Source organism: Doryrhamphus excisus, chromosome 12 (genome assembly GCF_030265055.1).
Source record: "Doryrhamphus excisus isolate RoL2022-K1 chromosome 12, RoL_Dexc_1.0, whole genome shotgun sequence".
Classification (NCBI taxonomy): Eukaryota; Metazoa; Chordata; class Actinopteri; order Syngnathiformes; family Syngnathidae; genus Doryrhamphus; species Doryrhamphus excisus.
In genome coordinates, this window is record NC_080477.1 from 11,449,002 (window position 1) to 11,475,035 (window position 26,034).

At 41.5% G+C, this 26,034-nt stretch overlaps 1 protein-coding gene and 1 long non-coding RNA gene across 4 annotated transcripts; one reads left to right on the forward strand and one right to left on the reverse strand.

Annotated features, from left to right (window-relative positions):
- Window positions 1–115: 115 nt before the first annotated feature.
- trim66 (tripartite motif containing 66) lies at window positions 116–25,052 on the reverse strand. 3 transcript variants are annotated; one of them, XM_058089277.1, is made up of 18 exons: window positions 24,827–25,052; window positions 20,602–20,811; window positions 18,585–18,777; window positions 14,858–14,987; window positions 14,458–14,574; window positions 13,219–13,333; window positions 12,841–12,987; window positions 12,061–12,178; window positions 10,861–11,660; window positions 7,775–7,981; window positions 7,536–7,605; window positions 7,378–7,453; window positions 7,132–7,300; window positions 5,309–6,144; window positions 5,110–5,233; window positions 4,956–5,030; window positions 4,025–4,177; window positions 116–3,935 (listed from the first exon to the last, which is right to left on the reverse strand). In XM_058089277.1, the coding sequence occupies exons 2-18, from the start codon at window positions 20,608–20,610 to the stop codon at window positions 3,699–3,701; spliced, it is 3,576 nt and encodes a 1,191-aa protein (XP_057945260.1). In that variant the 5' UTR covers window positions 20,611–20,811; window positions 24,827–25,052; the 3' UTR covers window positions 116–3,698. The 3 variants fall into 3 exon arrangements, with proteins under 3 accessions (XP_057945260.1, XP_057945261.1, XP_057945258.1); XM_058089275.1 differs by having other exon boundaries at window positions 118–3,935; window positions 7,536–7,665; XM_058089278.1 differs by lacking the exon at window positions 14,458–14,574 and having other exon boundaries at window positions 117–3,935; window positions 7,536–7,665.
- On the forward strand, window positions 21,902–22,869 carry LOC131139566 (uncharacterized). Its single transcript, XR_009132260.1, has 3 exons — window positions 21,902–21,948; window positions 22,025–22,083; window positions 22,339–22,869. It is a non-coding gene; the product is annotated as an uncharacterized LOC131139566 (long non-coding RNA).
- Window positions 25,053–26,034: the final 982 nt, after the last annotated feature.

Genomic DNA, 26,034 nt, shown 5'->3' on the forward strand with positions numbered 1-26,034 from the left:
CCACAATGTCTTTTTCGAAGTGCGTTTGCCTGGCTAACCTGGCTATCAGCAGCTACTGTCCGGACTATGCATCCCTGGCTGATTCAATTCAGTGCAAGTCATCAAAGTAAACTCAGGTAATTACAAAAAATTTTAATAGTTAATTATGTGTGTTTTGCAATATTGGCTCATTTGGTTATGTAAGGTACATCAACATACATTGTACGTACAAATAATCCTCAATACATTTGAAAATAAATAGATGTTTTGCATTTTTGTAGTGGGTAGATCATTTTGACTCGGTCATTTTAAAAGTAGCTCGCATGCTGAAAAAGTGTGAGCACCCCTGCTGTGGAGCCTATAGGAGACATTAAGTGATCTTAAAGAATGCTCCAGCTGACATTAATTCTTTTTTTTTATTAGTATGTGCATTTACGGCTCACTTTAAAAAAAAAAAAAAGATAAAAATAAACATCCAATCCTGGTGATGGTAACTCGGCCTAAACATTATTATTGTCATAGGTTAGACTATGTCTTCATACAAGAGTAAACATGTTAATTTCAGATGTATATACAGTAGGCTACTAATAATGATAGAACACACTGGCAATATTGTGCAATAGTGTAAAGCTGCATATATTATAAGCAGAAGGAAGCAAGTTAACACAAAAATAAATGCACTCCAATTACTAATGCCTTATGAAAAATGTGGAAATGCATGGAAATGAGAGTGACATACACAATTAGTGTTAAAGAATATCAGTAACTTATCCTAAGCCTGAGATACTTGACACTGGGCATTTTTTAATGCAATACTGAAGAACCCAAAACATTTTAATACGGAAGACAACAACTTGCCTGCAATGTTTAAATGCATCACTAATAAAATCCTCATGTGATACTAAATATATACATTTTATTTAACAAGCTAATATTTCCTCATATAATGGCTAGGAATATATTATTTTTGTATTCAATTACAAAGAGGACCCAGTCTTAATTGTGGAGGCTGTTTATTTGCACAATACATTTTAGAATATTAAATAATGATATATTACAAAATGATTTACCACAAATATAACCATCTATTGGTCATATTATAGGCAGGCATGTCTTTTATTTGGGTCCATAACGTAACTATGCCATTGATTAAAATGGAGGCCAGCATATGAGTAAATATACTGTAATATGTATACTGTATAGAATTTGTGCACTCTTTATATACCACAGGGTATAGTATGTAACATAACATATTATCAACTGTGTTCCGGTCAACAGAAGACTGACGTCTATATACAAAACACCACCAAAAACATTATTGACAATTGCTTACAATAATTTAGCAACTATTAAAACAATTACTGTTGTCAATCTGAATAAGACAATTTTGTCTACGGCTTTACAAGTACACTTATATCATGGCGGGCATTTCTTCAGGCAGTAAATGCGATATATCAAAGTGCTGTCATGAATGTAAGAGAAGCTGTTCACTCTGAAGACACATTTTTGCAAACATACAACTGCAGCATTCTTGTACATAAAAGCAAACCTCAAAGTATCACACCAGGTAGATGGAGGCAAGAGATTCTTAGTGCATCGAGGGGCAAAATAAAATTTGTAGTAGTTACAATTGTGCTTTATAATACATGACGTAAAACGCTAACTCAATTTCCTGCTTGTTGCCTATTTTTTCGTAAGTGTTCCACGTCAGTTTAGATGCTATTAAATTCCCTGCCATCAGATGACAGTAATATGATTTTATTGCAGACCACAACCTTGTGTTGATGTTATGTTTACTGTATTTACTGTATTTGCATTAAACACATCAAGAAAAGAGACTAACGACAACATAGATATGAATGTGACAAAGAGGAAACTGACCCCAAATTCACATCAAGTGCGTTAAGTCTTGATGTCGCTTCTTTGCTCATTTTTGGAATACAGCTGTATTTAACTATATTGTCTAAGTACACGTTTCTGTACTTCAATTCATTGTGTACATGTGCTCACGAAACAAAAGTACACATGATTATGTGTACTTGATTAAATTAGCGTCAATATCTAAAGTTGTTGATATTGATCGCCATGCTCGCGACGTTACGCGTCTGATGTGAATTGGGCTTGAGGGCAGCAAGATGGGCCACTGCAACAAAGTGGAGACTACGGAGTATAATCCTGCAGCGTCAAAACTCTAAGGCACAACAACAGGGTGAACGAATATGTGTATTTATGTCATTTCTAGCCATGCATCCTAAAGTGATGTGTCATTGACAAGTCAGTTTGACCAATGATTGACCAGCAGTAGTTTACTTCACCCAAATAGTTGGACTTACATGCCTGGAGCACCTACTACCGTAAATTCCGGACTATAAGCCACTACTTTTTTCCCAAAACTTTCAACTCTGCGGCTTTTTCAGTGATGCGTCCAATTCATGTAATTCTTCTAACGGCCGCCAGGGGCTCTTGAGTAGAAAAGCTAAGATTAAGACCGGTGGAATATATGCGTCGAGGAAGACTGCAACTTCTTGTCTTGTGCATAAATGAAATTAGCGTGAACATACCCTCATCATGGAAAATGCAAAAAAAAGGCATATGACGCAGCTTTCAGGGGAAGATGAAGACGGCTTAAAGTGATTTTTACCAGTATGTTCTTTTACCAGACCTGTTTTACCAGACCTGTTATACTGTGTTGCTATTGTGTTGCTAGCGTGTTGTTAGCATGTTGCTACCGTTTTACTGCCGCGTCACAGGCACTGTTTGTGAAGAAAGTTATATTATTATTATTGTTAAGTTATATTATTAAAACGTTGAAAACTCTCTCTGTGTACTGTCTAACTTTGTAAATATGTTTACATGTTTTAATGTGGGCACATGAGGCTTATATACAGGTGCGGCTTGTGTATGTACAAAATCGGTTTTCCTCTAAAAATGTAGTGGGTGAGGCTTATAATCAGGTGCGCTCTATAGTCCGGAAATTATGGTATATAGAACATTAAGAACAGTACCTACTGTTAACTGGAAGTTGTAGAAACGCTACAATTGTGAGTAGAACCTTGGTGGTCTGAGTGGGTACCATGCAGTGGAAAAGGGGCATTACGGTCAGCGACAGCCTACTGATCACCAGTCACATGACAGAGATGACACATAGCGATAGACAAATCATTCACACTTATAGCCTTCAGTTATCCACACAAAAATGGGGAAAAAAGCCAGAATACGCGGGGAGAACCCATGCAAGCACAGGGAGAACATGCAATCCTTTCACAGGTACTGTCGCAAACCCTGGGATTGAGGCAGCACAGCCTAATAAAAACACAAACATTGATTTATTCATTCATTTTTTTACCGCTTTTTCCTCACGAGGTGCTGGAGCCTATCCCAGCTGTCTTGGGGCGAGAGGCGGGGTACACCCTGGACTGGTCGCCAGCCAATCCCAGGGCACATATAGACAAACAACCATTCACACTCACATTCATACCTATGGACAATTTGGAGTCACCAATTAACCTAGCATGTTTTTGGAATGTGGGAGGAAACCGGAGTACCCGGAGAAAACCCATGCACGGATGCATGCACGGGGAGAACATGCAAACTCCACACAGAGATGGCCGAGGGTGGAATTGAACCCTGGTCTCCTAGCTGTGAGGTCTGCGCGCTAACCACTCGCCCACCGTGCCGCCCCCAAAACACAAACATTCCTCAAAAAAAAAAAAAACAAGTTAGAAGTGATTTCTTCTTGATTTAAGCGACTGTCTTCTCTTCCTCTTCCTGTGGCACTGCTCCTTCCTCTCTGGCCAGGGGAATCCACCATCTGCTGCTCGGTACGCCTCGTCATACTCATCACTATCACTGTCCATCTCAAGTGATGGGAATACTCTTCCTGGGAAAACTTCTTTCAGCTTGGTGGCGAAAAAGACCTCCAGGCTGCGGCCTGCTTGCGCCACCTCTGAATCAGGCTGGTTCCAACACAACGAGGCAACACAATGATCATCAGCAATCATCATGAAGTGAATGAACTCAGACGTCTGTAGCGCTGACAACTTACATAGTTGAACTTGGCACAGTTGTTGAACATGAGATAGATGTCAGCCACAAACTGGTCAGGTGAGTTGTACTGTTGTGTGCTCCTCTTGTTGAGCTTGGCTCGGATCACAGACAGGTCAATGGGTTTCTTGATGATCTGATAGTAATGACGAGCCTACACAAGGAAGCATTTTGTGGTTACATACACCCTCCCATAGATGAATTAAAGGGGATCAATAATAATGAGTAATGAGTTATGGACTCTTATAGAGCAGCTACACACGATAACCAGCACAGAAAGCTTTCTAGATCTTCCAGAATCTGCACCTATTCAAGCTGTATTTCCTTGGATTTCGTGTTTCCCATGAAAACGGTCTGTTTTAATGTATTCCACCCATGGCCCGCCTCCAAGAACGCACACTCCGCTGTGGTTGGTCACACTCCCAAGTGCTCACGAGGACTTCCGGATAGCTGCCGAACTTTATAAGAATTGAAAAACATTATCGGAGTTGATAATAAATGGTGATTTATCTTTTTAAAATGTACGTTTTTAAGAAACAGTCATATGTGTTGGATCCCGAATCCGACCCAGAAATAGACTTCCAAGTCTCAAGAAAAGAGGTTCCTTCAAGACGTCTCTGAATGGTAAGTAGTTTTGTTTTTTTTTGTATAGCAATATTTCGTCTTGGTCATGTGATCCAACATGGCAGCGTAAACAAACAGGATGGTATTTTTGACACTAAACAAGCAGGTGTATGCAAGCCAAGGCAAAATTTTAACAAAAATTTTGAATGTTAACCAAAACAACCTGTGTTTTGGTTAACATTCCACTGTATGGTAGTCCAGCCCTAGGCCTTGGACGGGGCTGAACCGGCCAGTTGCTTTACAGCTTAGTTTTTCAACACAGAACTGGCCCCAGACTTACTTCATGAGAAAACATGAAAAACACTCACAAGTGGACTGACGGGCTCATGGAAAGGAGCGCTCAGCATGTTGCTGAGGATCAGGAGGGTTAGTCGCTCACATTTCTGCAGAAAGCAGACCAAAAAAAAAGACTTAGACTTAGAAATTAAACCTTCAGAAAATTAATCACGATCAGTCACTTACTCTCTGATCACACGCAGATAAGCCATGAATTGATGTGTGCTCCCCTGATGTTCTTCTGCTCTCACAGTCATACTCGACCAGTGGCTGGACAACATCTCTACACAGGCTGCACAGCCAGTCACCTCTTAACAAGACAACAAATAAACACATGGTTAAAGGGTCACGGGTTGATCAGTGATAGTAAGAATTGGTCACTTACACAGGGAACCGCATAAGAGGCGGGATGTGACATGACAGATGGAACACCTTTGGACAACGATCACAGCATAAAAGCTCTCCGCCAATCAGACACACGGCACAGAAGTCCTCGCTCTCAATTTCTATGTTGTCCTCCTCAACGTCTTCTGCGCTCCTTGGGTTTGCGATCAGAAGTGGCCTCTGACCAGGTCCAATTGGGGACTCTTCCTCTAAGTCAGAGCGGAGAGGTTGCGGGTCATCAGTTGTTTGTTCGTGCTCTGATTCTATGTCAAGTTCAGACTCCACAGAGCCCTGAGAGTCCAGATGCTGATCAGACATAAGATCTGAATCTGTTTCTGCCTGGACTATGGGGTCAAAGTCTGGTTGGGCATCTGACTCTGTGTCTGCAGCACCTGACTCTGCATCAACATCCAGTCCTCTTAGCCCATCTGATCCAGCTTCGAAAGCTGATTCTGGGTCTACATCACATTCAAGACTAGGCTCAGATTCCTCCACAAAGCCAGTTCCTTTGCGGCATTTCAGCGCTTGATCCTCCTTGCCTGGACCGTCCACTTCAGCCTCAGATGAAAACTCTGGTGATGTATCCGAGTCGAGTTGCGAGTCTATTTGAAAGACAACAGCTTCTTCTGAGACTGACCTGGGATCAGAGTCAGAGTCAACATCAACTGTAGAGTGACTGCGCTGAGGGTCAGCAGATGTCAGCGTGGATGCTTTAGGAGAGCTAGCCCGTGTACAAGGATCCCACTCGCTGTCAGCTGTGAGCAAGTCATGTTTGTGTGTATACAGCGACACTGCTACTGACTGGGTCTTTGTGGTCTCAGGGCTTCTAGACACCCCCTGTTAGGAACAGAACATTAACACAATCAATCAGGTCTACATCATATATTTGGATCCAAGAAGGATCAGAAGAAAAAAAACAATGTGTTGATACAAAAACATTCATTCATTTTCTACCACTTATCCTTAGAAGGGTCGCGTGCGTGCTGGAGCCTATCCCAGCTGTCTGTGGGTACACCCTGGACTGGTCGCCAGCCAATCACAGGGCACATATAGGCAAACAACCATTCACACTCACATTCATACCTATGGACAATTTGGAGTCGCTAATTAACCTAGCATGTTTTTGGAATGTGGGAGGAAACCGGAGTACCCGGAGAAAACCCATGCATGCAACTCCACACAGAGATGGTCGAGGGTCGTGATACAAAAACAGCAATGTTCTTTTCCCGTGGCTTCTCCCATCACCGCCGTTGGGTTCATGGTCGAAACCGGTGTATCCCAATGACAACATTGTTAGCTAGCTCAAATTAACTTGTTTTCTTGTGTTATTATTCACAGAAAAGTTCAAGAAATACTGTCAAGGAAACAATTATTAGACCACCCTTGTTTCTTCACTTTATTTGTTCACTTTAACACCCGATACAACCATTTTTTTGATCGATATAACGATAATAACATAAATAACTCATAAGAGTTTAATTTACGAGATGATATTCCGCAACTTCCATGGTCTTGATTTTTCCAAAATCACGTATATTCTTACATAAATAACTATAACATTGTACTTCCAAAAAAAATTACTCTTATGAGCTATTTTGTTGTCATTGTTATATTTGTCAACAACTGTACCTTTAGTTGTACCAGGCTTTCAAATGAACAAAAAACTGAAGAAACAATGTGGTCTAATAATTTACTCCATGACTGTATGTGTTCATGTTCCACATGGATTGTGAATGATGGGCAAAAAAAAGTGTAATTCCCCTTTAAAACAAATAATTTGCCCCTGTGGGATCATATCATCATTTTCTATAGTATTCAACATACCTTTTGTGGTACATGCGGCAAAGTTTCACTCTTCTCCGTCGTGCTTGCGGGCAAAGGGTCGCTCTGCCGTCTTCCATGTGGAGGAAGTTGAGAGATCAGAACTTTCAGGCGCTCAAGGCAAACTACTGGAACTCTGGCTCTTCCAGAGTCTCTTTCAGCATCTCTGCAGCTTCAGAGGAACAACAAATGATACAACTCGATTCCCTGTTTTCCAAAAAAAAATCACCACTGTTCACACAAAGTCACCTGTTGTGATTGTTTCTTGAAACACTGCACTTTTCCTTGGCATCATAACGAGCCTCATCATTTACGCAAGAAGGATCTAAAAAAGAGATGATGAGCATCTAGTCACAAATGTGCATCTTATTCGGAAGTGATTGTACGATGAAGTCACAGCACAGCACCTGGCTCTGTTTTATAGGACAGTGACGGAAACCGACGGCTCCTGGTAATAACGATGTCAGCTGACGTTTCCTTGACAACACAAAGCACACCATCTGAAGCTCTTCTCTGCTTGGGGTCTACACTGGCATACTGAAGACAAAACAATCACCATCACAAAGTATGTACATTTTGACCGGTATAGAATTTAATCATGGACTGGCCATTCGAGAGGCACTACCACTTTTATCTTCTTTGTTACCGTATTTGCAACTTCAGCTTCACAGCTGTGAGTAGATCCTGTTGGCCTTTCAGAATAGGAACCACTTGGTGATGATGTTAGCTCTGCAGGGATGCTCTGGGAACGCTGCTTCCCACCAGCGCACACTGAACTCGGTCTGAGCCTGCACAGCTGTACATCAGAGCCGCAATTGTTGGATGTCACAGACACCTCCAGGGATGTGGATCTCTGTACGGAACACAAGCGTGTACAACTGAAGAGTGTTTCAAACAGTGCCACATGCACGGATGCACCTGTTCATGCAATGAACCCCAGATGGGTAGGATGCGTGCATATCGTGAACAAAAGCATCACTCAGAGCCTGTTATTGTGAATTCAAAGGAAGTGGTTTGTCAGAAACACAGATGCATATATTACTTTTGTTGATGCAATAAAAGCACCAATTCATGATGACCCATTCAAAGTGTAGGGTGTTCCCCTCATTAAAGCAGACGTGAGCAAAAATAGGTTGTTTTGCTTTTTGCTCCTGGATGCCCCCTACTGTTGTGAAGTGTAATTTACTTTTAATCAACAACAAGACATGTGTCACGATCGGGCTTCACCCGCTCGTGACAGCTTCCATAGTTTTTGTCTTTCCTCTCTGTTCCTCGTTCGTGCCCTTATTTTGTAGTCACTTCCTCTGTTGCTGTGTTCTGCTTTCCGTTCCTTGCCATTTTCTCCCGCACCTGTTTTCAATTTCCACACTCCCTATTTAGTTCAGGTGTGTGCTCCTTCATTTGTCGGTTCATTGTCTTGTGTTGAGTTTACCTTGCTACTGCGCCATACAGCTGCATAGCATAATAAATATATTTTACCTGCATTTGGGTCTTAATCTCGGCATCCTGGGGTCGAACTTTACAACTCACAAGCCGGACCGTGACAACATGGTCAGAACCCAAAGCCCATGTTTAAGTGGTTGATACATACTTAAAATGGACCTATTATGCTCATTTTTCAACCCTTTCTATCGAGTTGTGGTCTCCTATAGAGCAGCTACACACAATAACTAGCACAGAAAATCTTTTTAGATCTTTAGATCTATCTATTCCAGCTGTATTTTTCTGTGATTTGTGCTTCCTGCCAAAACGGTCTGTTTTAATTTATTTCATCCACGCACCCGCCTCTGTGCATGCTCACTATGCTGTGATTGGTCACATGCCCAAAGTGCTTCCTCACTATGAACCATATAAGGAAGTCCGCCCGTCTGTGACATCACGAAGGAACGGTTTTACGACACATTTTCAAACCGAGCGTTTTGAGTGTGAATGGTTGTTTGTCTATATGTGTCCTGTGATTGGCTGGCGACCAGTTCAGGGTGTACCCCGCCTCTTGCCCGAAGACACCTGGGATAGGCTCCAGCACCTCCCACGACCCTCGTGAGGATAAGCGGTAGAAAATGAATGAATGAATGAATGTTCCCTTTAACGTCATAAGATCATTTTTAGTGTGTACCACAAATTTGTGCATTGCACACAAAACAACAATAGTGTTAACATTGATGCTAATACTGATGCTATCTGAGTGACAGTACAGTACAGACAGTACAGAACAGTACAGTTGGGGCCACACCTGCTTCCTGACAGCATGATTTTTTTTCACTTGTTTTTCACTTGTTATTCATCTCCTAATTTGAGGCTCTGTTTACTCTCTGGCCATAAGAATTCTCTAATTTCTTTGAATTTCTCTCCCTTATTACCATGCAAATGAGTTTATTCAAGATTATTTAAAACCTAAAGCTGTTTCTTCAACTGTTGTATGCATCTCACACTTTTCTTTTTTTTTTACACATCCTTCTTTCCATATCGAGGTCAGGCTGTCAGAGTATCACACGATTTAAACACTCACCTGATCCGTGCTTCTTGAGGAGACGTATGAAAGCTTGTGACTGCACTGCAGAATAGACTCTAATCCTTCTTTTGGAAAATGATGGGGAATGTAGGAATATATCTCAGGGTACTAACAGAGCTGAATAATACTCACGCTATTCCCTCGGCGGCTCATTAATGGCAGGTTAAATACATAAATGATTACGCTCAAGTGGTTTTATGTCATATTTGCAGGCTGTGATGCAGAAACAATGAATCCCTGTGTTTGTGATCAAGCATCACCCAAATTTTTAGGGGGAGCAATTACGTTATACTGGCAGTAAAAAGATACCGTGTTCTCTCCGAGATTCTTAGATGCTTTGCAGTGAAATGTGAAACTGTTTTCCAGTCATCCTTTCTTCATAAAAGCAGAAGCTAGTTTTTGATGTACCATCTGTTTTCAGGCGAGCTGTCAGCTGTGGGAAGTAATCATTTTGGCAATAAACTAAAGAGTATGTTTTTAGTTCCAGGCCTTTGCAGATTTTAATTAAAATGGAATCATCTTGCTCCCTTTTACATTATGTCAGCCAAGTAAATGAAAGATTGCCTGGCTGCCAGCATCAATATTTCTTATTGAGGTTGGCTTTAGCTTGTTTGTTGCCTAAATAGCATTTTCTTTGTGTCCTTCTGTCTTTGCCTGTTGACAAAGAAACTGGATTGAACGAGTACAACAGAGTATTGTGTAGATGTACTGCATGTCTGTTATTAATATTTCAATTTTGAGAATTATTTTTTACCTTATTCATGTAGTGATTGGGGCGGCACGGCGGTCTAGTGGTTAGCGCGCAGACCTCACAGCTAGGAGACCTGGGTTCAATTCCACCCTCAGCCATTTCTGTGTGGAGTTTGCATGTTCTCCCCGTGCATGCGTGGGTTTTCTCCGGGTACTCCGGTTTCCTCCCACATTCCAAAAACATGCTAGGTTAATTGGTGACCCCAAATTGTCCATAGGTATGAATGTGAGTGTGAATGGTTGTTTGTCTATATGTGCCTTGGGATTGGCTGGCGACCAGTCCAGGGTGTACCCCGCCTCTCGCCCCAAGACAGCTGGGATAGGCTCCAGCACCCCCGCGACCCCCGTGAGAAAAGGCGGTAGAAAATGAATGAATGAATGAATGTAGTGATTGCTGTTGTTAATGATATGTAACTCCCAGCAGACATCACATGTTCTATTATTTCATGATTGGGAACACTGTCTCTCACCCGGGTATTTGTTTGACCTTGTAGTGTCTGTGCAGGACTCGTCCTTTGCTGCTCTTTTCTCTTCTCTGCTTCTGGAGCATCCTGGAAGTTCTGTTGTTGTTGGACAGGACTTGGCTGGCTTCTGTCGGGCTGCGTCTCTTCATGTTCAGCAACGGCTCTTTGTTCACAACTCTCCTCCGCTCTGCATCGCTCCTCCCAGCTCTCCTCAGACGTGACGTCTTGGTCAACGGCTGTATCACCGAGCGCCTCCTGCAACTTGTGAGGACACGTGTCGTGCATTTGGCTCTGGCGTGACCTCTGGTGGTCTGCACTCATCTGACCAAGGCTGACTGGAAGAGACTCTCTCTGGTGATGGTGATAGAGATGAGATTCAGGCAGCGACTGGGATGCACTTACTTGTGGTGCATGACCACAATTCATCTGGATGGGTCCCATGATGGGGACAAGTGAAGGTGAAGGGCATTGTGAAGATGTTTGCAAAGCAGAGGAGTCGTTTGAGTCCCAGCATCTCTGCAACTGCTGACTCGGCACCCGAGAAGTAGGGACAGCGGCAGACGGAACATAGCTTGAATTGTAGAGTGGAGGTCCTAGCTGGCTCTTGTCCAGATCTGACTGAGAAGTGATGCCATGCAGGCAACACACCTGGGGCTCACAGCACATCTGGTACCCGCAGGCTGACTCTCGTCCTCTGTGGCACACGGGTGGCAGAGCCAAGCATGTGATAGGCTGGGGCCTGAGAACAGTGGAGCAGGCCAGGCCCTGAGGGTAGGGACAGCTTCCACCCTCTACAGTCAGTTGGCCTGCACAGTTACAGTATAAGAGTAAGACATAAATGTTAGCGTCCAAATTCCGACCATACGTTTTTTTTACAATTTTCTACACTATGGTTTTTACTCCGGGATTTGCAAACCAAAGCAACAGGCCATTTTTAGAAAAGTACAGTTCTGACCTGAATAAAAAAGGGGTCATATTACTGTAAACTCAGTGTTGACTTGTATGTGGACAATACAGTAAATTTATATGCAATGATTCTTAAAGTTAACAAAAATAAGTAAACATAAAACCAAACTGCAAAATAGAAAGAACGGCTAACATAACGTAAAACCGAGACCTTGACAAACCATATGAAAATTCAGTTATAAGACACTAAATTTTCATATGGTTTGGTGAGTAATGTGCAATATGGAATGTTTATTTTACCTAATGAAGACATTTGCTTTGTCCAGTAGCTTGCATCCCAGTTGAACTTGATTTTGACAGGACTCCAAGTATCAGGCTGCAGTGAGGAGTCAAGCAGCTGTTGGATTTGCAGAGAAATCTAAAAGACAAAGAATAATATCAGAAGATAAATACGTATTCTATGAGCTGGTTAGTAATACATGTACAGTATATCGGAAAATATTTGGGAAAACTTCACCCTCACTTTATATTCAGTGTAGTATATAAAATATGATATGTTCCAGGTAGGGGCACGGCGGTCGAGTGGTTAGCGTGCAGACCTCACAGCTAGGAGACCAGGGTTCAATTCCACATTCCATGTTCTCCCCGAGCACGCATGGGTTTTCTCCCACATTCCCACATTCCAAAAACATGCTAGGCGACTCCAAATTGTCCATAGGTATGAATGTGAGTGTGAATGGTTGTTTGTCTATATGTGCCCTGTGATTGGCTGGCGACCAGTCCAGGGTGTACCCCGACCTCTCGCCCGAAGACAGCTGGGATAGGCTCCAGCACCCCCCGCGACGAGGAAAAGCGGTAGAAAATGAATGAATGAATGTTCCAGGTATTTTCTAAATACATTCTAAATTGAAATAAACCATGAATAATTGGAGGGTGGTTCTTATCCATGATCATCTATCATTAAAGATATTCTACCTTCAAATATGCATTTCTATAAAGCTAATGTAAACTATTTTAATTGTGCATGTTTTGCAGACTTCCCACCAAAAGTGAACATATATGGACTATTTCTTGGTGTACCATTCTACTGCTGAAGAGCACTGGGCCCCGACAATGGTGGGTTGTAGCCCAATTGATGAATTTCTGCACATGGTCCAGCTGGCCACATGTCTCTATCGCCCCCTGCAGCTGGTCCTCCAGACGCTGCTGAAAGTCCTCAGAGATTTTCTGCAGAGAAACAATGCCATACAGTATATCCAGTCTCATGTGACACACCAGGAGCCGCTCTCTGGCTCTGGCTCCTCCCTTCCTGTATTTCCCACTTTAAGCTGCTTTGACAGATCATTATGAGCTCTCATTTGCTTGCTTCCAGGACTGATTGCACCTTACTGATTCTTTGCATTTACATTCACTGGCTGGCTGAGAGATAAAAAGGAAAGAAAGAGGAAAAGTAATTACCTCTAGTTGCTCTATTAATAGGTTAGCTCGTTTGTTAAGCTCATTCATCATGATCATCTTTGCCATTTTAATCTGGTTTTCGGCCTTCCTGTGTGCAATCTTGACACCATGAACCCTACAAAAAGACAGAAAGAAAAAAATACATCTCATCTGGCAGGCCAAAAAAAAAAAAAACTTGCAGAGGATTGTAATATGAATTCACATGCCACAACATAAGTAGACCTGCAGAATATAAGGACATTTTGTGCAAGAGCAAAGCTATAAAGACATTAATGCCGCCAGGGACATATTCATTTAACAAAATGTTTATTATAGTGGTTGTGGTTTGCAGTGGTGTACTGAACAGTTTCTAGTGAACTGCACTCCATCCTACTGAAAGATTTTTAATGTTTTTATTATATTTAGAAGCACATTTAATTGACTCTATATTTGTACAGTTAAAAAAAAAATAATTTCCGTATATTTCTCGAATTTTATATAATTCTGTAATACTATATCGAGCTATTAAACTGAAAATTAAAAAAAATTGAAAAAAAATTCTATAATTGTCATTTTACATTTTCTTCTTAAAGGGGATCTATTATGCTCATTTTTTGGGCCTTTGTATTGAGTTATGGACTCCGATAGAGCATCTACTAAATACACAATAACCAACAAACAAAGCTTTCTTCCAGAATCTGTACCTATTCAGCTTTATATCTTTGGATTTCGTGGTTCCTGCGAAAACATTCTGTTTTAATGTATTCCACCCACCCATGGCCCGTCTTCAGGCATGCCCACTCCGCTGTGGTTAGTCACACTAGAGAGTACATAAAAGGAGTTCTGGTTTGGAAGTCCGGACTTCTGCCCCTCTGTGACATCACAAAGGGGCAATTTTAAGACGCCTTTTGAAACCAAGCGTTTTGAGCTATCCCAAACTTCTTTCAGGGCTCACTTCCAAATGCACAAACCTCATTATCTGAAACTTTGGCATTGTTTAACACAGGAATACTACATTCTAACAACATTTATAGGTCAGAACAGTGGGAAAAGCCCTTTAAAGCTACATGCGGAAGCACAATTACTAACATACTGTTATGTTATAAATAAATCAAGACTGGACATTATTATCCAATTAAAAGCTGTATTTATATTTGTGAAGGTGTACTTCATGAAGTGTCTGTGGAGTAAAGATGAATGCATGTGTTATGCATGCTAATGCATGTGCTATTTATTGTTAAAAATGATGTTGGTTTCAACCTGTCTTCTATCTGCTTTGCGTTGTTTTCCACTGCAGACCTCCTCTCTTCTACCTGTACCATCAGGCTTTCAAACAACCACCGCTGATCCTGGAGAGCCTTCCCAATCTGCACCACCCTGCACACATGACAGGTGCACGATTTACAGCAGGAAGTTCATTAATAAACAACGCCAGAAGGCATGGTGTTTTTCCTGGGTGCAGGTGACCTTATAGCCAACTACTAGACTATATCATGACCAAAAACAAAAGCTTATGCATACTTAATGAATATTAGGTGGGCCAAGGTAGTGTTTATGCAGATGCTGGTGATAAAAGTGACAGGGAAGTTTTTAACCTGTGCTGAGCCCTTCTTAGCAGTGTCCTTGTATTATGTGTATGTTTATGTGTGTGAGGACTGACCTGTGGGTTTTGTGTGAGGACAGGTGACAGCTGCTGCAGCACAGGAGGTCACATGACTCACAAAACAGCTCCAGGGGCTGCTGTCTATGAGAGTGGCACATGAGGAGGGAACAAGGATACGACCCTGCACCTAAAAAAAAATAAGGGAGCAGAATGAGGATGGTGGCAATTAGCAGCCAGTCGACAGGTGAGTCACGCTCACAGCTCGAGAGGCCAAGCATCTGCAGGATGTGTGGATGCACAAAAAATGGCTGCCTCATTAGGTACACCTTCACAATGTAATTAGATTCTTTATAATAGAAGACAAATATGTAGCTTTACAAAGATAATAATGCTTACTTTTGATTGACACTTTACAATAATGTATACACAAAATACTGGGGTTACTGAGGAACTAAGAATAGTGGTTAGGGCAGGGGTCTCAAACTCAATTTACCTGGGGGCCACTGGAGCTAAGGTCTGGGTGAGGTTGGGCCGCATCAGGGTTTTAAAAAATAAATAAATATTTTTTTTTTTTTATTTACAGTTTTATTCTAAATAATTTCCTGCATTTTTTTTGTACCAAGTGTCATAATCCTGTAGCTTCACCGCTAATCCAATGTTGGAGTTGTTGTTGGACCATTGACGGCGTCTTATTTCTTGATTTGGACAAAACAAACAGCTTAGCAGCTGAAATAAAGTGCCTTGAGTTAGCTAACCCGAGCTAGCAGGTCCTCCCGGTAAGAAGCGTTGGAATCGGCCTCCAGAGTGTATCATGGTATGGGCGGGGCAAAATGGCGTCACTTGTGCTGTCATTTTTGGGTACATGATACCATACGGCACCCATATCAAACTCGTGTGGGATGCACTGACATTCATTCATTCATTCATTTTCTACGAGGGTCACGGGGGGTCTTCGGGCAAGAGGCAGGGTACACCGGAGTACCCGGAGAAAACCCACACATGCACGGGGAGAACATGCAAACTCCACACAGAGATGGCCGAGAGTGGAATTGAACCCTGGTCTCCTAGCTGTGAGGTCTGCGCGCTAACCACTAGGCCGTGACCAGTCCAGGGTGTACCCCGCCTCTCGACCGAAGTCAGCTGGGATAGGCTCCAGCATACCCACACAACCCTCGTGAGGATAATTAGTATAGAAAATGGATGGATGGATGGATTGTTCAGGTGATGAAGTGACCTGTGAGTGTATTTACAGGTGATCGGACAGCTATTTTGAAATTTTTAAGTTAAAATATGAAGAAAAATAACGACCTTTGAATGACCTCTGTTTACAGCAAATAACGACTTTCCAAGAGATTCCGAGATTCCAAATGGACCCAAATGCTATTTTATGAAGAACTGACTAAACACCTAAATGTTTGACTTGAACTAGATTTTTGGGAATGTGATGTTGACCATTCAAGTCTTTACTGTTGGAGCACCCCATTAAAGAGACTTTCAATTTCCAAGATCATTTAAAAGCATGTTCTGTCAAAATGCTGACCACAGCTAATAATGTGAAGGAATGTGTTTACAATCACTTTTCAACATCTAAACCTGCAACTATACTCCGCTGCAAAGACCATGCAATTGCATGAAATGAGGCTGCAATTTAAGTTTGCACTCAAAACTATTTAAGAGAGATCTGAGTGACAAACAATATTACACGCTGTCAAATGGCTTCTTTGATGCAACAGCCAGCTGCACTCCAAAATATCTTTCAAACATTTGAAAATAGGCCAGTGTGAAGACTGTTGGCCAACAACGGCTAACATGGCGGCTGATTAAAGCAGCCTTACTGCTCTCGACTGGCCGCCTTACCTCGGCCGACCCACTCCAGCCTGCGTGATCACACTTATGTGGCTGACACGCGCAGTATCATTCAGTGAGTATAAAGCCAATGTGACTGACCACATCCTGTCCGTCAGCTCTTCTCACGCTACACAAAGCAGCAGTAAGGCTTTGCAATAAAGGACTGTTGAGCATAAAATAGAGGTCTACAAAAACTGCTGCTACTCTTCTTGAGTCTCTTTAAATAGCAACACGCTAAAATTAGCAAGTAAATGAAACCTTATAGCCTCTTTAGAAATCTGGGACACGTGTTTAAATAAAGGTGTGATTAAAATAGGCATCCAGGAACCATTATCTACTCTATAACTACATGTATTGCTAAAAGGCATATAATACTTTGTCAAATAGTGGCATGGGGAATTTATCTACTCAATAGCAGAGTGTTACTGTGTTGAATTGTTACTTTTAGAATAGTAATTTTACACATTGTACTGCTACCATGACATCACGCTATTCACAATTCGCTTATGCAACCAGGGTGGTAAAACTAACAGTCTAGTGGTTAGCGCGCAGACCTCACAGCTAGGAGACCTGAGTTCAATCCCACCCTCGGCCATCTCTGTGTGGAGTTTGCATGTTCTCCCCGTGCATGCGTGGGTTTTCTCCGGGTACTCCGGTTTCCTCCCACATTCCAAAAACATGCTAGGTTAATTGGTGACTCCAAATTGTCCATAGGTATGAATGTGAGTGTGAATGGTTGTTTGTCTATATGTGCCCTGTGATTGGCTGGCGACCAGTCCAGCGTGTACCCTGCCTCTTGCCCAAAGACAACTGGGATAGGCTCCAGCACCCCCGCGACCCTTGTGAGGAAAAAGCGGTAGAAAATGAATGAATGAATGAATGTACCAAACTGCGGCTGTAGCAAGGTAGCGAGAAAAGCATTCAATGGTGCGTAAGGTAGAAAGACTGACAGCTAATCAACATAAAGGATTGCCCTGAAAACAGTTTCCAACATTTACATGGCACTCATCAGGGATTCAGCACATTTACAGTGGATCCCCGCCTGGAGATCCCACCTGAGATGTTTTCTACTCGGCACCGTGGAGGGCGGTCCATCATGATCTGGGGTGTTTTTTTATTCAGTGGAACACTGGAGCTTCAGGTAGTGCAGGGTCGTCAAATGGTGGATGGTTATTTGCAGATGTTGCAGCAGGCATCCTTCATGACTAAGGGCCCTCAGCTGGATTTTTCAGCAGGACAACGTTGGCGTTCACAATGCTCTCTTGACCAAGGACTTCTTCAGGGAGAATAACATCACTCTTTTGGACCATCCTGCATGTTCCCCTGATTTAAATCCCATAGAGAACATTTGGGGATGGATGGCAAGGGAAGATTATAAACATGGCCATCAGTTCCAGACAGTTGATGCCCTTCATCAAGCCATCTTCACCACTTGGAGTAATGTTCCCAATAGCCTCCTGGAAACACCCAAACCAATTTCGTATGCTGACAAGCAGAAACTGCCAGGTGACATGAGCCAACTCAGTGTGCACATAGATAGTAGACGGCCCTTGTGCACTAAGCCGAGAAGCCACGCTAACCTTAGGTTTCCTCCCAGTATTTGATCAGGAAATCTGTAAGTTCAGCCATTTTTACTTTACTTGACAAAAATTGGAATCATACAAAAATATATTTCTAATACAGCTTAATGAAACTTTTTCATGTTTACTTTATGTTCTTATTCGTTTTTTGCCTCAGCTGCCTCCCTTGACCGCACTGAGGTTACAAAATGAGCCTGTGCACAAATGTTTGTTGGAAGAACAGCCCTTAATGCCATGGTTTTTGATCATAAAGCATGGCATCAGGGAGGAAAACATGATAATGGGAAGCCTAAACAGGAAAGTTACATAGCAGAAAAAAGAAAAGAGAGATGACATCATATGTAAAGGATTCTTGCCTGGCCCAGTTGTAGGAATGGAGCCCGAGCCTCTCTGCTGCAGCTCTGGCCGCTGGTCAAGTAGGTCTGTGTACTGCGACATCACTGGTGCCCTTGGGTGCTGGTGGACATCTGTGCATTGGTAACACAACCACTTGTTGCAAAGTGTGCACAAGCTCCGTGCTAGTGTTGTCTCTGAGCACTCGGAGCAACTCTAATGAAAAAAGAAAACACCTTGAATCAATAAAATGACATGTTTGGGACAATATAGGCTGACATTGGAATTTTCGGCAATAATTTTCCATATGGTAGTGCTCATTTTAACCCCTGATTTTTTTCTGAAATGTAATGCTCATTGCCGGAAGAAGAGTGAGACTAAGCAATTAATTGCCCATAAGTCGTTCACATTGACAATTTGTCTAATGATTATAAAACTTTGCATGTATGCAAGCATGTCTTCCAAAGCATTTTATGCTTCAACCCAGGGGGGCGCCACAAACAGTCGCTAAAAATGAAAACTGCCCAAAAATCAATGCAACGATTTGCATCAACAGAGCTATCTTTTTCTGTTCCATCAAACAGAATGCATGGACTCAATGTTTGGACATTTCAATCACTTGTTTTTTAAGTTTATTGCACTTGTGATTGGTCACATGCCCAATATCCTCCCTAACAGTGACATCATGAAGGAACCATTTTACCACACCTTTTCAAACCAAGCGTTTTGAGCCATCCCAAACTTCTTTCAGGGCTCAGTTCCAAATGTACAAACCTCATTATCTGAAACTTTGGCATCCTTTAACACGCGAATACAACATTTTAACTACGTTTATAGGTCAGAAAAGTGGAAAAAGCATAATAGGTCCCCTTTAAGTTACCTAAGTAATTGTATTTTTCCAAGTAATTGATTTTTTTGTTATCGAATAAATGTTAATAAAACTCATAATGATAAAGTTATCAACATAGTACTTTAAATCAGTATATGATAATGTTTTCATTCATTCATTCATTTCATTCATTCAATGAACTTCAAATTCCAGCCATTAAAAAAACACCCATATACATATAAACAGGGAACCTATCAAAACGATTTGAACGATTAGACTCACATTTTCTACTTTTTTCTGTTAAGTTTCAGGAAAATAGCAGTTGCTGACTAGAAAAGGGAGAACATTTCCTTTTTGTCAAAACATACCTTTCAGTCTGACACAAATATGTTTTGCTTTTGTGACAGCTCAAATATCTAAACAACTATACCACAGCATAAACAACACAAAAAGTTGGGTTTTTTACATAAAAATAAGATTGCATTTACAAATATAATATGTGTGCATGTTCCTGCGTATGTTTGTGTGTGTGTGTGTGTGAATGCATTAAAATTTCCCGACAACGCATCATTTTGTTCCATGTGGTACGTAATGCTACAGCTGACTTTATGCAAGGGATTCTTCTTCCTGACATGATGCACTTCTGCCACCTAGTGGCCGTTTTTATGGCATCAACATTGCTGTCAAGCCTAATCCATTGGTGAGGACTTGAGCCTTTGGTGCAAAAAAAAAACGATAAAACGTATAAATATGTTGTTGGGATTGGGCATTTGGGGTTTATAAACAACATCTTTGGTATTGAATGAGTCAAGTTACTATAATAGATACGCTGCCTTAGTTTTTACAGTGCTCAAACATTAAAGAAAACCAACTGAACCCCTCTTGAGCAAGCACAGAGGTAAGAAGAAACTCTATGAAAGGAACACAAACTCTTGCATAATACCGATTCTTATGCAAAGAGAAAAATAAGGTCTGTGCTGCTAAACAAATTCCACTCTGAACTGTTTTTAGTCCCAAATGGATTCCAGTCAAGCAGAGGACAACAAAGTTTTAACAGGGTCAGGTTAAATTAGTGGCACCTACATTATGTTATTCCTTGTAGAGATGTACATACACTCATTCAAGATACAAATTTTATAGTCCACTTTGCACAAATGTGTCCCAAAAAAGCAAACAAACACTACAACAGAATAGATGATCAACAATCTTACCTTCTCCATTTCTGTTCTGTGACAGACCAGTGTCGCCTTCTCGTAGAGGAGCGTGTGCTGCCCGGCGCCTCGGCAGCAGGAAGACTGAACGCTTCTACCTGAGGCAGAAAGCGGAGTACGCCGAGAGCTGGCCCCAGAGGAGACGACTTACATGACAGCCTCACGGCGCATTCTCCCTCGCCACTTCATCCGATGTTCAGGACCCCCTCACTGCAACGGAGGAGAGAGAGGAGAGTGGAGTGTCTCACTCAAATTCATCCCCTGCTTGTACCGCACACACAAATTGGGAAACTCTCCTTTTTCTTAAATAAGCCTGTGCATAATAATTGGGAATTAGGGAGATGAGATAATTATTTTTTTGTAGGGCAAAATATGGCCGGAAGCTCCATTTTGAAAAATGGAGGAGAGTAAGACCAAGTGACCTACAAGAAGGAACATTTGTTTTCCAGCAGGGAAGGTTGTTTGGGACAAGACTGGGGTGGCTAAAGCCTTCTTCCACATCCCTTTGTCAGCATGAGCAGAGGACAGGGCCCAGAGGAGCTAACGTGGCTCACCAAAACCAGGTCAGGGTCTGATATGCTCCAGATGGGACCAGGTTACACTCATCCTGTAACTCCCTCCAAAATTATGAAATCAATTAAAACTCTATGACAGCATCTCAGAGTGCAACAAGACCTAATGTAGACACTAACTTACGTAGAAATAGGAAAAACACTGCCTGGCTTTTGAATCTAACATTGTCCAAACTGCCATGCACTCTGAAGCTGTTATTAGTCTGCCTGACAACAACCTCTGCAGCAGCCTGACCTACAAATGTGGTGAATTTCACATCCTTGGGTGCTTCAGTGGGGAGCTCAGAGCATACCCATTCCCTGCAGTGCACCCAAAGACCCAATTTGATACACAATTAGTCAGAGCACACTTGAACTAAGCATGCTTGTTCCTGATAGCCTCTAATCTATGCACAGTTACATGAAGCAGCATATCAAAGATTGGCACAATTACACAATCAGCACAGAGGGCCCACTCTCAAAATCACACTTTTGACAGTAATGTCCGAGCAGAATGACAGTGATGAGTAGGGCCCGATCGATTTATTCAATTATAGCTGTAACCCAGATAGAAAATAAATAATATATAAATATTATTTTAAGATAGAAAATAAATAATATAAATATTAATTACATTTACCGTGCGTACAATGTTTCGGGGTGCAACGTCACTAGGTCACGTGACGGTGTCTCACCAAGTCACGTGACGGTGCGCCGCCAATCAGTGACGTATATATAGTCCGGAAGGGATTACACACCGGTAGCGGTGAGGGACGCATGTGGAGAATCGCTGCAGGTATTTAAAAGGTTTCGTTGTTGAAGTTTACAAATGGAAAATGTCTAAACATTTTACATACGTGGTCGGAATATAGGGGCCGTCCACCGACGCAACGCTGAACTAAAAAGAGCAGTGTTCGATCCTATGGAATTGGTGAGTGTTGACATTTCATTGCTAAACGGCATTAGCACCGTTTATTAGTACCTTTGTTTGTCAGCCTGTTCTCTCTATTGATTAATTGGATTATAAGATTAATACTAGTTTGATTATAATGAATAATACATAAGTGCAATTATTTATTATAAATGATAATATATTGTACAATTGAAGTTATGATACGACTTGTATTATATATGTAATTAGAATGTGTGCACATGAATTGATGTCTGCTGGTCCTATTTTACATAGGCCAGGTTTTGATGGCAAGCTAGGAACCCTGCATTGAGGCAACATGCCTGGAAGGTTGAAGCCCAGATTCACTGATGAGCTGTCACCCACCTGCTCTGCTCTGACCCAGCTGGTAGGAGGCTTTGCAGCCGTCCTTTTCCTTTTGTCCCTCTTTGGCCTTCATAGAAAACTTCACTCCTTTCCTCCACTCCTGAACCTCTGGACACTCGATTACTTGGCCATTGGACTGTTGTATGTTTTGGGACTCTCAGTATATGAGATGAATGCGTTTTGTAAATTGAGCTCATTGAAATGTATTTGTAAATTATTGTTGTGAATTTGTATTCTGGTTTTTTCGCTTTATAATATATGGTACCACCACTGCTGCAAATTGTGTGCTCGCCTCTTTTCCATCTCACTCCCAGAGCCGAAATCTGGATTTTTCTGATTCTAGCCTAGAAATTACAATTAAAGTGTCTAAAGCTAATGTTAAATGTAATAGCGCATTGTACATGCTACATAGCCATTAGAAAATAATCAATAATTGGTTGACTGCCAATGTTAACACTTATTTTTCGCAAACACAATGTAGGTAATTTGGTGTTTTTCTTTGGGCACGACCTATTAATCGACTAATTATAGCATTAAAGAATGCTATAAAACTAAAAAAAGTTGTATTTTTTGCACAACAGTGGTCCCTTTCAATTTTGCTGTTAAAATATCGCAATTCATTCCCGCTATGCAGTCTCTCCACCTTCATTTCGCCACGGGGGCCATTATCCACAAATGGTGAAAACATGGAACAGTGGTGAACGATCCCAGGAGTGGCCAGCCAAACAAAATTACCCCAAGAGCGACTCATTCAAGAGGTCACAAAAGACACCACAACATCCATATAACTGCAGGCCTTGCTTACCTCAGTTAAAGGGGAATTACACTTTTTGGGGGGAATTTTGTCCATCATTCACAATCCATATGGGAAACACTTTCCCTTTTCTGTGTATTCTTGTGCGAGAAAACAGTTAATATGAGCTAGCTAGCAAAGGGTGTCGTGGGAAATACCTGTTTTGACGCGAAAGCCTTCACAAAAAATTAAAAAAAAACTTTCATTTACATAACTGACTTGTATATTAACCAAACTACAGCAATATTAATATTGTAGCAGCTAACATGAAAAACTTTATCTCGCAGACTAACATGACACATAGGTAATTCCTAGTCTCAGCGTCATTCACAGATTGAAGAGTGGATACCTAGCTAAGGGATACCTAAGGATTGTGAAATTCCCCAAACATGCAGTTCCCCTTTTAAGGTCAGTGTTCATGACTCTACTATAAGAAAGGCACTGGACAAAAATGGCTTTGGTTACAAAACGGAAACCACTGCTGAACAAAAAAACATGAAGGCTCATCTCAATTTTGTCAGAAGACATCTTGATGATCCCCAAGACTTTGGGAAATACTAATTACATCTGGCGTAAAAGTAAAACCACATTTCAGAAAAAGAACATATCAGCAGTAAAGTATGGTGGTGGTAGTGTGATGGTCTGGGGCTGTTTTGCTGCTTCAGGAACTGGAAAACTTATGGTGATAAATGGAATCATGAATTCTGCTGTCTATCAAAAATCCTGAAGGAGAATGTCTGGCCATCTGTTGGTGACCTCAAACTGAAACCAACTTGGGTTCTCCAGCAGGACAATGATCCAAAAGCGAACCAGGAAGTCCACTCAGTCAAAGTTCTGACTTGTATTCTATTGACATGCTGTGGCATGACCTTTTTAAAAGGGCGGTTCATGCTTGAAAACCCTCCAATGTGGCTGAATTACAACAATTTTGCAAAGATGAGTGAGACAAAATTCCTCCACATGAGTCCCTTACAGAGCGTAAGGGACTCATTGCAAATTATCGCTCGATTGCAGTTGTTGCTGCTAAGGGCGGTTGTGTTGTCATTAATATTTAAATTTGTTTGATGAAACATTTCAGTGTGACAAACATGCAAAAAAGAATACATTTTTTCACACCAGTGTATAACACAAAGCTGTGTCTAGCATGTTTGTTTACCTAGTGAAGGCTTAGTTTAAATGCACATTGTGAGCTGCAAATACATACGCATCTATCTGAAACGTGAATCATGTCGTTCACGGTGTGAGGCACAGTTGAAAGTGTGGTAATGTGGGAATTTTCACGTCTTGTCATTGTGACATGTTACACCTGTGCACAAAAGTGTCACTTTTCCTCCCGCAACCAACAGCGACAGGCCTGCCAATCAAGAAGATACAAGCCCCGCCCCCGCATCCATCCAGCGCCTGCAGCTTGAGCATCAAGCAGATTTTGACAAAGTGCGCATGAGATGACGCACCTATTATGGCACCGTGGCGCAGTCCTAAAAAAAAAAACTACATAACCACCCCTCAAGAGAACTCACCATAAACACAAAGTCTTATCGTGTCATATAAGACTTTAAATGTCAGAGTCCTTAGGAGTGCACGCTAAGTAAACATCCTACCTACCAGGTACGTCAGGCGATGTGAAGCTCCCCTCGTCCCGCTGAAAGGCTCTTCTCCCGCCATATGTGTCAGTCCAGTGTAAGCTTGTCCAATAGGCGGATTCGTTTACATCTTATACACGTTCTTCTTTATTCTTTGTCAGCTCCCTGCATTGTTTATATAGCTTTACCTTGCTCTCAGCATCTCCAGAGTGACGGTCACCGCCATCGGATGTCGCTCTTTGGCCGGGCCAAATTTGGGCGCTTTAAGTCTCGCAGTTCATCGCGAGATTTTCCATACATATTCCATATTTACTGTTCAGACAATGGGGGAGTTGTATCGATAACTCTCGCTTAATATGTTTGTTATTGTGCTGTGTAGTTTACATATTAGCAACATATTACACATACATTTCAGTACATACAACTTTAGTAATAGTAATCAACACTCAGAAATAGTAATTTCTGACAGTGTTAATCAGAAATGAATATTCAGCTATTATAACACTAAGTTCATATTGTCACTCCAAAGCAAGATTAATCATATATTCAATATGTCATATGTCATATTCAAGTTTAAGGTTGATTTTGTCATACCATACAAGCATATGGAGAGCCAAATTTTGTCTTGTATCAAAACTAAATATACTATGTTAATAAAATATGTGAAAAATTAAAGTAAAAGAAATACAGTAAATTAGTGCATTACCTGTATATTATTACTAAATATGGAAAAGAAAGGTTCAATATTTAACTAAAATATTAAAAAATGATATTTTAAAACATACTGGGACTATTACTACTATACATAGTTCATATATTTGAATATGAGTATGACATTTGTCTATGTATGCTCTGCCATTGGTGACTAGTCGAAGATGTACCCCCACCTCTCAGCCTAACTGGGCTGGGATAAGCTCCAGCTCACCTGTGGCCCAGAACAGGTTAAGCAGGAGCAAATAAGTGAATTCATGTACAGTGTTCCTTTCCCACTTCCAACAGCACGCTCACTAAGGAGATAGTGGCTGGATGGTTACTTGACATGAAGAATTAATTGCAGACTGGAGAAGGAAAAGAAACGTGTCAGCTAGAGTCAACAGAGAGCTAATAAGAGCATGGCAGTGACAGCCATCAGACGTAATTAGGTTACCGTAGCTGGTACTACACCAAGAAGGCCTTCTGGGATCTCATGAGTGTCCTTAATGAAAAATGTTAGAGGAGAGAGAATGATAG